This window comes from Natrix helvetica (assembly GCF_964273705.1).
Source record: "Natrix helvetica genome assembly, chromosome: 1".
NCBI lineage: Eukaryota > Metazoa > Chordata > Lepidosauria > Squamata > Natricidae > Natrix > Natrix helvetica.
Window position 1 is genome coordinate 54801365 of NC_138548.1, and position 14898 is coordinate 54816262.

The window sequence follows — 14898 nt, forward strand, 5'->3', positions numbered from 1 at the left end:
TACAAACATAGTAATAGATCATTACCATAGTCATTGTAAAAATACATTCATCATAAAATGCTAGATACAACACTTAGTGATAGCCACGGGTACTAAATAAGCAAGCAGCAAAAATCATACTAGGATACTAAGTAAACAGTATGAATAGTATGATTCAAGCAACAAAGTGAGGTCTCTCAAGCCATGCGCTGGGCCATTTAATGCGTGGCGTTTGCCTCGTTACTACATAAGCCAGCACAGCCTCTTTAAGCCAAAGAACCAGTGCCGCCTGTGTTGCACCTGCAGTTAATAAAGATGTCAGGAAATTTACCCAGGAACGCCTGAGCCAACAAACGCTCGGCAGCCTTCCTTAACAGCCTTGAACCGAATCGGCTCGCTGCCGTTTTCCCCAAATCTAGGAGCCCCCGCCCGCTTCCACTCCCCCCCCCTTTCCCCCGTCCAGACCTGAACCTCAGGCCATGTTTTCTGCTACCTCCAATTTCCTGGCTTTAGATGGGTGGAAAACTCCTCTCCGTCGCTGGAGCTGGGCTGCGGGGGGCTTGTGGCATCGAGAAGTTTCCTCGGCCCCCCCGTCTCAACGCGCTGAGTTCGCCCCTGTGAACAGCAAAGTCGACTTCTACGTTGTGTGGTCTCTCCGCGAGCCGCCCCGGCAGCTGAGTAGGTGAGGCCTCCGGGTGGCGTGCGTTGCCCCGCGCCGAGGAGATGAATTGGGAAGGCAACGTTAGGCTGCTGCTATAACACTCAAAGCAGGCCAACCGAGTTGCCTTTCCATCGTTGGCCATTTATTTACGTTGAGCGCTCCCCATGTTTTTAAAGCAATCCTGATAACTATGCTTTTGTTACTCTCTGGATACCAAATGAAGTTGGAGTCCCATGTCAACTTCAGTTTTGGTTGCCACGATATAAAAAAAAGGAGGTCGAGACTCTAGAAAGAGTGCAGAGAAAAGCCACAAAGATGATTAGGGGACTGGAGGCTAAAACATACCAAGAATGGTTGCAGGAATTGGGTATGTCTAGTTTAATGAAATGAAGGACTAGAAGTAACATGATAACAGTGTTCCAATATCTAAGGGGCTGCCACAAGGAAGAGGGGTCAACCTATTCTCTAAAGCACTGAAGATAGGACAAGAAACAATGGATGGAAACTAATCAAGGAGACAATCAACCAATTTCTTGGCAATTAAAACATTTAATCAGTGGAACAACTTGCCTTCAGAAGTTGTGGGTGCTCCAACACTGGAGGTTTTTAAGAAGAGATTGAACAACCACTTATCTGAAATGATATAGGATTCCTGCTTGAGCAGGGGGTTGGACTAGAAGATCTCCAAGGTCCCTTTCAACTCTATTATTCTGAAATTATGTAATAGTGGGCTTCATTTGCATCGGTGTGGCGCATGAATGGTTTAACTGAATAATTTATGGTTAATCTGAAAAACCTCTGATGAGTTCAGCAGGCCCCCCTGATTTTAAAATGTTGCTTCAAAGATGAAAGTAAGCATGGTAATACTTATTTAGCTGCACACATTCTACTGTATATTAACTTAATTTTACTTCCCTAGTTATCCTGCAACCTTGTTTGTAATACTTAATGAATTTATTTACAAAAGCCCACTACTATTACTATCATTATTATTTTATAAAAGCAATGTTTTTGTAAGGGGAGAGTTGCCTCCTTTTTGGTGCTATTCAGAGGTGAAATTGAATATCTGAATATCTGGAAGATATTAGATGTTCATAGAAGCCAGAAAAGCATTAGAGACTTTTCTATTAAAACTTGCCTTCCAACTTCAGGATCAGCAGTTCAATTTACTCAATTTGACTGCTTGTTTCAACTTTTTCTCAAATTTGGGAATGGGGAAAACAAGGGATTCTTAGAACAGAATCAATAGAAAAATTGACTTTGTTATATTAGCTTCCTAGATATTATCAAATGTTTTTGTTGACCTACTTAATTAAAAAATAAGCTTCGTTTACGTCTTACCACTTCATTCTTCAGTTTGTCCAGCTATGTCCTCTTCCAAAGTAATTTTTATATTCTATCCCCTAAGCAATTGTCATCGGAAATGCTACCAGGCTCGCTTGCCGCTTCCATTACCAAAACAGTTTGTGATCTTCGGGTTGGGTGACTGGAGCCACTATTCTCAGAAAACCAGCATTACTGTGGATGTATTAATAAGTCCAGATATTAAGCCACAAAGAATTGGCAAGCTGGGTTCTGAAACCAGGTAAATTCCGGTTGGGTTCCTTCCACTTGGGTCCCAGGCCTCAGCTTGGGCCTGAAATAGCATTGGTCACACTTTGGGGTGACCTCTGATGGGAACAGGATGGGGTCAGCACATCCATCTTTGCATTACCAAAGCATGTTCTCTTGCTAACCTTCAATATCATTCAACCATGGTATCTTTCTGGATTAGTGCTAGGGATTGGGAGTAGGTGGCACTGTCTTGCGCTGCCCCTCTTCCTTCCTCTCTGGCAGATTCCAATCGTGGACTGGGAGGGAGGGGTCGTGCTCCTATTGTGTGGGATTCTGCAAGTTCAGTAGCCTCTTTATTCTTATTTAACATCTACATGAAGCTGCCGGCTCAGGTGTCATCAGTATGCTGACGATAACCAGCTGTATATCTCCACCATGGTGAAATAAGCAATGCTGCTGAAAGTGTCTGTTGGGGATTTGGATGGGGAACAACAGACATCAGCTCAACCCTAGCAAAACTGAGTGGCTTTAGGTTTTGGAGCCTGCTGCATCTGAGAATTTAGTGTCTTTGGTGCACTACCCCAGATGGATCCTGTTCCTTCTGGATTCATAACTTCCGTTCAAGGACCAGTTGGAAGTCATGGCTACTATCAGTTTTGCACAAGTTTGTGTTGTGTACCGATTGCACTTGTTCTTTGATCGGAAAGACTCTACTCTCAATCAGTCATTCCCTGGTCACCACTTGAACAAACTACTCTAGGGTTTCTACATAGAGCTGCCCTTGAAGTGCCTCCAGAAGCTTTAACTGCTGCAAAACACAGCCGCATAGGCTACTGTGTGCTCCTAGATCTGAACATTTTATACCTCTACTCTGCAAGTTGCATTGACTGCCAGTCTGCTTCTGGGTTTAATTCAATGTTATGGTTTTGATCTTTAAAGCCATACATGGCATGGGGCCAGGTTATTTGGCCTCTCCCTGGTTATATCTACCTGTCCCATCTGTTCTGAGGGTTCTGTTTGTCTTTGGTTTCTATGATTTTAATTTTGTGCACTGTCCAAAGTCACATGTATGAGATAGTGGTTTATGGATTAAGTAGATAAATAAATCTTAGATCCATGTTTCTGTGTTTGCTTGAGCAGATGTTTGGTTTGGGAAGGTGCCTGGAGAGTTGATATTCTCATGGCTTCATTTAAGCAGGCAGAGAATGGCAATCCTATTAAACTTCTGCTGACTGTTAAGGAAGAGGTAAATAGACTTTATGTTTTGATGTCTTGTTTATTTGTTGTCTAGTGACACTTGATCCTTGTAAATTTATTCAAAACATTTACCATGTTTGTAAAAAAAGTAAAAATGTCTTCCAGTTACATCATTTTCATCAGTGCTATCCCATTTTCTGCTACCCTAAAAGCTTTGTTATGTGAAAGCTAGTAGATCTACTCTTTAAACCTCTTCTGATCCTGATAGTTCATTTCTTGAATCCTAATTATATTACTATTGCTAAAGTGTGACTGTGCGGTAATCAAAATAGGTATTTCCTGGAATCAACCTATGATGGCAATCATCCAGGAGTGAAAGTACCAAGATAGAATGTCACTGACAGCAAGATTGAAGCACCACACCATAGTCAGTAGTATTAAAAGCCTTTAGAAAGTTCTGGCAAAGGTCACAGCATAACCAAAATGATTTTAGTGCTCAAACTCTTGTCCACGAAACCCCAAATAGGCCTATGTTAAGATTCATTCAAAATGATCATCTTGAGAATTCTCAACGTTAAAGTTGAGACTACTTCCATTAATTTAGGAAGACAGTCTAGTGGTTAAGGCCAGGAGTTTTAGTCCTGCCTTAGCCATGAAACGTGGCTTGGTGACTTTGAGCCAGTCACTTTCTCTCAGCCCAACTCACCTCACAGGTTTTTTTTTGAGGAAAATAGAACCAGGAAGGAATATTAGATATGTTTACTGCCTTGAGGTATTTGTAAACATAATATAGGCTGGGTAAAATAATCTTTAAAAAGATAAAACATGGAGTTGATTGATAATACATAACCCCCAAAGACATTTAAAACTGGTTCTCAGATGAAGAAGCTGAGAGAGAGAGAGAGAGAGATGTCTTATAGGTGCCTGTTTTCTCCAATCCTTGGGGCCCATTTTAATGCTTAGCTAGATATAATTTAGAGATAATACTTAGCTGGAAGCACAACCATGCCACTATGTCCGTCTTTCTCAACCCTGGTAACTTTCAGCATTTTGGGAGTTCAAGTCCATGAATCTTAAAGTTGATAAACACTACCTTATGCAAATCAGAAATATAATGTAGGCTAAGCTTCTTCATCCATTAATGATCCAAGTCATTAGTTCTTTATTAAGAACTGATCTTGTGTCCATAGCAATACAAACTGATAAGATGACACCAACTGCAGTACCTTAAGGTTGAAGAACAAACCCAATAAGGTCTAATTCTTTTATTCAACCCACGTCTCTTATTTTTAGCAACACTTCTCCTTTGTACATCACATTTTGGGAAAGTTGTAGCTGGTATTCTCATGTTTGCACCTCCTTTTTACCTGCTCCATTGCACCTCCATTTAATATTTCAGGAACAAAAAACCAATCAGTCACCTGTTCTTCCTGAAGGCACGCTCCAAAGATTGGAGGAACACTGTATGATAGGTTTTATATATCAGATCCTACTTCTCTCGATTTGCACCATATTAAATACATACATTTGAGATGAAGTAAGAGTGGAGAATTAAAGTAGAGTGGCTGTATCGAAAACAAACCACCTGGTCTGGTTATGGAGAAGCTTCTCTTTCAACAGTTAAAAATATTCTCTGTCTCTGCGAGTTGGATTGGTGGATGTGTTCCCATATCAAGATGGCTCCAAGCTTAAAGCACCACTTCTTAACATATGTTGATCCGTATTCTTTGCTGCCTTCAGTTTCCTTTCTATAAAAAAAGACACTTTTAAGCCACACTTGATTTATAGCGTGGTATAGGTGCGGTAATGCACTTTTCATGGCAGGAAATGTTACTTACTTTTTGATTTCCTACTTTAGAGCTTCGGTAGTCCACAGAGGTCTAACCTCTATATAGTTTCCTGGCCCAGATAAGGTTGAGGAAGTGCTGCCATCTATCAATAAATAAATGGTAAACTTTTCGTTGTAGCTGAAATGGAGCTCCCTGAGGTTTGTGTTAGAGAAAGGCTGCCTCAGCTCCAAGACACTTATTTTACCTTTCCTATGGAACAAATCTCAATATTGTGACTTCTGGTTTTCTGCCGATCAACTTTTAGTGTGGCCAAACAGCATCCAGTTGGCTATAGAATTCTGGGTGATATTATATCAGAATATGATGGTGAGAGAAGGGTGTTGGCTTTTTAGTGCTCTCACTTATAAACATTTCTTGGCATATAAAATGGAACTTGGTAATGCTTTTCCAGTGTGCCTGTTCTCATAATTAAGATGCTTGTTTTTAAATGTAGAAAATTTCAGAGAGTAATATCCTTGCATTGGCAGTCTGAAAACGTACTTTACAGAATTCCGTTATTCTGGCCTCTATAATACATACAGTGGTTTCACATTATGGAAGGTTGTTCAAAGTCTGCGGTTCTTGGAGCCCAGAGTAATTTTAGAAAATTAATGTCACAAGATGCTTCACTCTATGTGTGCCTGCCAAATCAGACAAAAGATTCAACATGCTCCCGCCCAGAATGGCTCATTGGGTCTTTCTGGAATCTTCAGAAATCTAAGTTTATGTAGCATTTTTAAAAATAAGGCCATTTAGAGGGCTTGGATAGTCTATAATGTAAATTCTACCTTCTTTTCTGATGAGCAGGATAGAAATCAGAGTTCAGCAATGTGCCATAAGGAACCTGTGCTTGAAAAGAGCTACTCTCCACCAATGGAAAAGCTACTGATGCTACCTGCCCCTACAGAGCTACAGGCTAAGAAGAGAACTTGTCTATCTAACCTTACTCAATTAAATAAAACCAGAAGGACTCTATTTGAAGTCTCGGCAACCCATAGACAAGATGAATCTGAAGGTAAAAGGTCTTCAGTTACCTTTTTGCAAAGCTAAATAGCCGTATTGCCATAGCATTCCATTGTCCAATTTTGACTCAAAGTAATACCTTGTGAAGGTAGGTTTGGCTGGACAACAGTGATCCACCTTAGATTGCTCAGTCATTTTTCATGGCTGAAATTGCATTACTATGTTTTCAAACACTGGGTATCACCATGGAAGGATTTATTTGTGCACCATTCTAGTTCATGATACAGGGAGAGTGATGGTTCATGTGTTTAGTATAAATATTTAATATTTTAGTACCCTGCATCAAAAACTATGAATATAAAGCTATTACATTTACCGTATTTATTCGAGTATAACGCGCAAAATTTTATACCCAAAAAAGAAGTCAAAGTTTGGGTGCGCATTATAAACGAGGGCTGGGCTGGGGTGGCAGTGGCGAATTGTAAATTGTAAATTTCTGGACTGCAGCCTCGATCCCGGTATGCTAAATTATCCTAAACGTGCATTCTAAAACACATAAATCTAAAGTCTCGTAATACTGGCATAAGAGACAGTTTGGTCCAGGTCATTATTTTTTGATTTTGGCAACTTTAAGATGTATGGACTTCATCTCCCAAAACTGCCAGTTAGCAAGGAGAATTCTGGAGTTTAAAGTCCATACATCTTAAAGTTCTCAAAGTTGCGAAATGCAAGTGTTAAAGTGCTGGGCAAGAAGCAAGGAGAACAAAATTCTAGTCCTGCCAGGACCAGTCATTTAGTCTCAGTCCACATGAAGGAGGAAAGCAGTGTAAATTATTTCTGAAAATGATGCCTAGAAAACTGCATGGATTTATCCATACAGTCTCTAGGCATCAGGTCTGACTGGGAGTTCATGTGGGTTGAACCCGGCCATACTCAACTTCAGGAAAACAGAGATTTAGTATTACCATAGTATTAAGATGCTTTTTAACTGAAATTTATTTCTGTGCATTTTCTGCAGATTTGGAGGTTAAAGAGTTGCAAGGTAAAGATGCTTTAAAAAAAATCTTTTTATTTAACTTTGCTTGGTGTGTCTAGATCAGCAATTTTTAGTTGTGTTTAATATCCATCTTGTGTGAGTTATATATGGAATTGTAATTAATATTACATATTTGTGGATGAGAAAGGTTTTCTGTTTGTCCTTTTCATCAAGTTTTCGGTCCTTTCTTCAGGAGGAAGAATAGTATAAAAATAGTTAAAACATTAAACTGCTGATTGCTTTACCCCTCAGGAGCAGCAAAGATGCAACACACAAGGACAGTCTTTTAAATCAATAATTTAAATTTGCGCTCATTTATTACAGAACCTTCAGAAAGAATCCTAAAAGAATTAGAAGGCGTTTTTCTGGGACACTGAGGACTAGAAGTAGAAAGACAGTAGATATACTTAGGAAATTGTTTTTCATTTTTAAGAATGTTAAATTTTAATATATAATTAAATAACATAACAATATAATTAAACAGTTATAATAATATAGGGACGTAGTGGCTCAGTGGCTAAGACGCTGAGCTTGTCGATCAGAAAGGTCAGCAGTTGGGCGGTTCGAATCCCTAGCGCCATGTAAAGGAGTGAGCTCTCGTTACTTGTTCCAGCTTCTGCCAACCTAGCAGTTTGAAAGCATGTAAAAATGCAAGTAGAAAAATAGGGAGCAACTTTGGTGGGAAGGTTACAGCGTTCCGTGTACCTTCCGCATTTAGTCATGCCAGTCAAATTACCACAGGAACGACTAGCTCATATGTGCGAGGGGAACTTTCGCCTTTACTTTAATAATAAAAATACAATAACACAAAATATTAACAATGTATCTCTGATAAAATCTAAAAATGAAACTTGCATTGATAGCACCAGGATGAATCCCGGAAAGCTCTCAGGGAAAGCCAGGTCTTTTCAACTTTTTGAAAGACTGTAAGAATTGGGATCACCAAGCTTGTGTGTCAGGAAATAGGAAGGGAGCTTCTACTCCTTCCCCTCATGTCACATCTCCTGATAAGTAGAGTCCCTGGGCAGACATTTTCTGACTGACTGGATCAGGCCAGCAGATTTGATCAGGAAAAAGTCATCCCTTTATGGAAGAACAATAATTTGATACTGATATTTCAGTAAGGATGAGTAAAGAATAGCCATTTCATACAATTAGGGTAGCATGCAAGTCTCTTTCATGCACTAAGCTTATAGGAATAGGTTGTCCTGAATTATTCTTCCACAATGAAATGGTTTCTGTGGTTTGGTTGTGTTGACTGACTCTACTTCTACTTGTTGTTTAGCGTGTCCAAGTGCTCGATGGTATCATGCTATGTGCTTGTCTGACAGAGACACAGCAGTTTTGATTGGTGGTGAAGGACCAAATCAACAATTCTGCAAAGATGTTCTCTGGAAACTGGAGATTGGTGAGATACTTCTGTGCTTCTAATAATGATATGCCTTGTTGGCAAGTCATGGGAAGAAAACTTTCTAAATCTTCTCAATTGAAGGGGTCATTAGCTATCTTACAATTTGAGCTTAAAGTTACTGGAATCAACTTCCATTGAATAGCATTGAAGGAAAGGAAAGGTGGCTCTGAATTTCACAAATACAAGACTATGGGTCTTCTCTGTTTACTGTATATCTTCTAATTCACAGATAATGACTTTTGGTTCCCTATGGATTTCCCAACACAAAATTCCATACCACAGTGTTCCCGAGGTCACAGTGCCACTTATGACCCAGATACCAAGCGCATCTACATATTTGGGGGCATAAAAGAGGGGAGACGCTACAACAGCATCTATGTTTTGGATACAACATCTTGGAAATGGCTTCATGTTTTTGTGAGTAGAAACCAAACATTGGGCACTATAGAAGTGTAGTTTCATCTTGCTTTTTATGTGCCTGTTTTTTGTTCTTGCAATCTTCTTACTCTTTTTTTGTAAGAAATAAGAGTTCAGATACAATGGCAAAAAGTGGAATAATTGATCGAGGAGACAGAAAAGGGAAGTAAATAGAGCAGGTGAAATTTTTCTGATAGATTATAATTAGAATCATCCTCCTCCTCCTCCTCCTCTTCTTTCATATCCATCATTGGATGTTGGCGATCCTTTTTTATCAACAGCCGCATGAAAAAGTGCTGCTGAGTTTTGTCCAAACCAGCCCCTTAGATTTAGAAACTGGAGGGAGAGCACCCACTGCTGCTAATGTTGTCAGATTGGCTGCTGACTTGGGTTGTGATGAGATTTTTCTTTCTTCTCAGGCTAAAGGGAAAGTGCCCACTCTGGCTTTTCACACTGCAACTGTCTATCGCAAGGAATTATTTGTCTTTGGAGGAGCTTTCCCTAAAATGTTGTCCTTGGAGATGGGCGCCTGCAGTAATGCGCTTTTTATTTTCAACCCTGACTATGAGATTTGGTACCAACCTATTGTGGAGGGGGAAAAGCCTCTGCCAAGGCTTGGGTGAGGCATCTTGTCTTGAACTCAGAGGACTCTGAAATAGGCAAGATTTATTTCCTTAGTTTTTTCCTCCACTAAAAAGTGAAGCAGGAATATTTTTTCATGCACTTGTATTTTAGCTACCGTTTCCCTGAAAATAAGACCTCCTAGGATAATAAATCCAATTGGGCTTTTGAGCGCATGCGCTAAAATAAGCCCTCCCCTGAAAATAAGACCTCCCTGAAAATATTGCAACACAGCAGCAGCCACGAGGTGACCATGTTCGCCGCCTCCTGCACCTCAAAAATAATAAGACCTTTCCCAAAATAAGGCCAAGCAGGGGATCAAAAAAATAAAATAAGACCCTGTTTTATTTTTGGGGAAACACAATAGAAGTGAGTGTTTCTTTTTTATATATATTGTTGTATTATATTCCTTCCATAAGTTCAAAATCATGTGGAGAGTGCCTTGGATAAACCTACCATTTGCGTTTCTCTACAGAACTCATTTTAAATAATTATAAACACTTATGTACTTATTCTGATTTATTTTTTGTATCCATTGTTTTTCCCCCTATCCCACTTATTGTTGCTTAGTACTGCAAAGTTGTTATATCTCTTAGAAATGGCAGAAGGATTTCAAGTAAGATCCATTTGTCATGAATGGCAAGATACTTTCATTCATAATGGAAAGTTTGTGATTTATCTGATCCCCTTCTCTCCTCCTTTACTAATACAACAAACGCCATTGTGGACTCTTGAATATGCTAGTTAATGTCGTTCCCAGTATCGGATTATCTTTCTGATAGGTTGTGTCCTTGATTTTTATTTTAAAGAAACATTCAAGAATCAACATGAATGGAATATAAAATGTTGGCTAGTTGATGCATTTCTCCTGTCAGGGTGTCAAATAATAATGTATGAACAAGATTTCTACCTAAGTATGTTTGATTTGTATGTTCTCTGCCCTTATCTCAAAGTCATTCAGCTACTTTGTTGAAGAACAAATTAGTCATATTCGGAGGCCAGAGAACTTCTACATACCTGAATGACACACACATCCTTGATCTAGGTAAGAAGGGCACAGTGCTTGCCTTCTAAAATGTCACCTGTATTTCGATAGGGTCAAGAACCCACCTTTATAGGTAGCTCAATTTGATGAAAACAAAAGATTAGCCTGAAATGGAAGCTGCCAACACATTAAAAAACCTCACAGAATAGTAAATGGAAGTGCCAAGAGTGCTTTTTCAAGAGGCAGCTGGACTTGGTTTTTTTTCTTTAAAGACATTTTGCTTCTCATCCAAGAAACTTATAACCAAGAAGTGGATGCAGAGCTGAAGAAGCTTCTTGGATGAGAAGTGAAATGTCTTCAAAGAAAAATCAGAAAGTCCAGTTGCCTCTTGAAAAAAACAAGGGTCTCCAAAGACAGTAAATGGGAGCAATTTCACTTCAGGGGAGAAAGGCAGTAAAAACGATCTGACAAGTAGCACTTGTAGGACTGTAGGTCTTGTAACAGGATTAATGCTTAGGATAATGAAATAAAACTGCATCCTTGCACTATAATTCCTTTAAAGAGAAGAAGCTGCTTAATTTTATGGCAACAAACACAGCAAAAAGGTATGGCAATGCTTAATTGCACTTTTTGTGGAACAGAATAATTTGGTTGTATTATACATGATGGATCGATGCATTCTGTGCCCATTTCACTTTTTGTGATTGCTACTACAGTCGAGTCTAAACTATGCAAATATGAACTTTAGCTCGGTCTTTTTGAGGTGCTACAAAACTGTGAGAGAGACTTTTTTGTGTGGGTCCAAAACATCATCTAATTATTTTAATCTCATACTTCTAGGTTTTATGGAGTATAAAGCAGTTCCCTCTCTCTCTGGACAGCCTTCTGCTCGCAGGTCTGCTCTTGGGGTTACTGTATATGTACTCACTTGCATTAATAGGGCCGTGCTAGCAAATAAGTTTGAAACGGTTATATTTTTAAAATCAAAATTTATATGGCCGCCCATCTTGGCATCTCTAGGTTTAGATAAAGGAATGAATTTTAAACTCTTACTCTTTGGAAGTTTGTCAATTTGTAAGGAAACTCAATCCTGAAGCATTTTTTAATGAAACTTTGCTGGTGCTGATCCTTCTATACATGCTGGTAAAAGATGCTGATATAAATATGGCTAGAATGAAATTTAAATAAAGTCTTAAACCTCTATATAATTGGAGAACCTCACTAGACCCAGGCCATCTCCCTTGGGGGGGGGCATTTCCCTGGTTAGGAAATACGAAATATAAATAAATAAAATAATGTGTTTTGATGGGTGATCTCAAATTGTGAGCATTTATTTAATGACCATTAGAATGTAGAGTGGAGCTGGGGGGAGGGGGAATCACAAATCACAAGTAGTTACGATGGTTGTGGCATCCCTGGGGTCATGTGATCAAAATTTGGGTGGTCAGCAAAGGGCATGCATTTATGACAATTGCAGCATTGTGTGCGTGTGTGTGTGTGTGTGACATAATTGCCACTTGCTACCTTCCCAGGGCACTCCCAGCAAGCAAAGTCAATGGAGGAAGCTAGAGTCACTTAACCACATGATTCTGTTAATGACTGCTGCAAAAATAGTTGTAAAGTCAGGTGCAACTCACTTAATGACTGCCTCATTCAGCAATAGTTTCTTCCTGGTTATGAGTGCAAGTCAAGTCAATTACTCCAGGCTGATAGGATTTTTCATATAAAAGGATCGAGTTTCAGAGGATCTGGGGATAAGCATATAGTACTTTTGGAAAAAATAAAGGACTGGGCAAATACCTGACTAGAAAAGATCATAACTCCTAGGCATGGAATGTAAATCTGATACATGAATACAGGTAGTCCTTGACTTACAACAGTTCATTTAGTGAACGTTGAAGGTTACAACGGCACAGAAAAAAGTGACTTATGACCATTTTTCACACGACTTGCAACATGCCCACGGTCACTTGATCAAAATTCAGTCACTTGGCAATTGACTCATATTTATGACGGTTACAGTATCCTGGGAACACGTGATCCTCTTTTGTGACCACCTGACAAGCAAAGTCAATGGGAAAGCCAGATTCGCTTAACAACCATTTTACTAATTTAATGACAGCAGGGATTCACTTAACAACTGGGGCAAGAAAGCTCGCAAAATGGGGCAAAACTGACTTAACAAATGTCTCACTTAGCAACAGGAGTTCTGGGCTCAATTATGGTCGTAAGTCAAGGACTGCCTATACCAGGGGTGTCCAAACTTGGGAACTTTTAAGACTTGTGGACTTCAACTCCCAGAATTCCCCAGCCAGCATGGCTGGCTGGGGAATTCTGGGAGTTGAAGTCCACAAGTCTTAAAGTTCCCAAGTTTGGACACCCCTGGCCTATACCTTTGTGTTCAAGGCTTATCAATGCTAATCAGAAGTGGATAATTTTCAGATGATCTATTTGGCTTCTAGTTTCCATGCTGCTATCCAAATCTCTGATCAAAAAATGTTGGTAAGTGGTGGCTGTAATGCCAAAGCTGCTTTTCGGGATGCCTTTATCTTCCATTTAGGTAAGTTATAAAATTCTACCGTAAAACTGCCTCTTAGCTCTAAAAACATGTGCCAGGGCTCATCCTTTTCCTTCCATTGCAGATACCTTGACCTGGAGTGGAATTAAGCATAGTGATCTTTGTGCTGTGCCCCGGGCAGGCCACACACTGCTCAATTTAACTTGGGCTAACATGACAAACACAGATGAGCAGAAACAGAGCAACAAAAACCTGTGCACAGTGCTTGTCTTTGGAGGTTCAGACCATGCCGGCAAGTTCTACAACACTACAAACAAATTCCAGCTTGATTTTCAGAGCTAAATGAGTGCCTGCTAAGAGCCCACCGGAACTCTTTTCACTCCATGGCAAGATCAAGACACAGAAGAACAGAAACAACTGGACATCAGAATAATAAAAATGAATTGATAAGGATGTTAAAAAGGACAGGGCTGTTGAGGCTGTATCGGAAATTGCTTTAAGGTTTGATTTCTTAGATCAATGTTTCTCCAACTTGACAACTTTTAAGATACGTGGACTGAGAGCTGAACTTCTGGGAGTTGAAGTTCACACATATTAAGGTTACCAAGTCTGAGAAGCACCATCTTAGATCTTACTCTAGATTTAAAGTGTGCCACAAAGATGTCAGCCCGTGCCTTTATTTTTAACCTGGATAGGTGTGAGGCAGGTGGACAGCTTCTCACTTTGCTGTCATTATCTCAGCCATTTCTGTTTTTAACCCCTACAACTTTACCTGTGATGGCATAATAGAAAACTGAGCAGTTAATGTTTCAGCTGAATTCAGTAGCTGGCATCTTCATTTTTAGCTTGTCAACGGTTGAGATGGTGAAGAAGAAGAAGAGAGCACCATCAAAATAGGTATTTTGGAGATGGCTCAGTGCTTCCATGGAAAGACTGATCAATGATATTTTAATTAAGAGCCGAGGTGGCACAGTGGTTAGAGTGCAGTACTTGCAGGCTACTTCAGCTGACTGCTAGCTGCAGTTTGGCAGTTCAAATCTCACCAGGCTCAAGGTTGACTCAGCCTTCCATCCTTCCAAGGTAGGTAAAATGAGTACCCAGATTATTGGGGGGCAATATGATGACTTTGTAAACCACTTAGGGCTGTAAAAGTACTATGAAGTGGTATATAAATGTTATTGCTAATATTGCTCTGAAATATGTTGGTTTGGATTCCCTAATGTCATTTCATTCATTTCATTTATTGGATTTGTCAACCGCTCCCTCTCCCCAATGTGTTTTTATACATATGGTTTGCTCCTGTTTTCTTCTTCCCCAAACCCATTTTATCTTTTCCCTTCATGCCTCAGATGAAAGTTGTTTACATTTTGCCAAATCTAATAAAGCAAGCATAAGAATTTGAACTTGAACATATAGATCTTGGCCACTGATACGAAGACAAACATCATCATGTTCAAAACAATCCTTTTGAAGCTTCTATACGCCTTTTGCAGATCATAGGATTTTGTTTGAGGTGCACAGCTCTAAACTGTTTAGAAATCTGTGTACTTTCTTCTGGGAAATCTACAACCTCTGTGAGGATCAGAAAAGTTCTAACTCCTGCCAATTTATTGCTTGAACGTCTCTTGTTATTACCATACTTAATATACTAAAGGAAGAAGTTAGAAATTCCCTAACTTTCAATATTTCTGAAATGCTGGTTAATGATGGACACTGTAAGGCATGAT

The 14898-nt window shown here is 39.6% G+C and overlaps 1 protein-coding gene across 2 annotated transcripts; it reads left to right on the forward strand.

Annotated features, from left to right (window-relative positions):
• The first annotated feature begins 283 nt into the window (after positions 1 to 283).
• On the forward strand, positions 284 to 14407 carry LOC309383143 (uncharacterized protein). Of its 2 annotated transcripts, none has more exons than XM_081935338.1 (12): positions 284 to 661; positions 2049 to 2225; positions 3335 to 3440; positions 6025 to 6235; positions 7202 to 7225; positions 8505 to 8627; positions 8860 to 9047; positions 9467 to 9666; positions 10622 to 10713; positions 11494 to 11548; positions 13116 to 13213; positions 13296 to 14407. In XM_081935338.1, exons 1-12 carry the CDS (start codon positions 459 to 461, stop codon positions 13511 to 13513), a joined length of 1695 nt encoding a protein of 564 aa, XP_081791464.1. In that variant the 5' UTR covers positions 284 to 458; the 3' UTR covers positions 13514 to 14407. The 2 variants fall into 2 exon arrangements, with proteins under 2 accessions (XP_081791464.1, XP_081791465.1); XM_081935339.1 differs by having other exon boundaries at positions 286 to 661; positions 6028 to 6235.
• Positions 14408 to 14898: the final 491 nt, after the last annotated feature.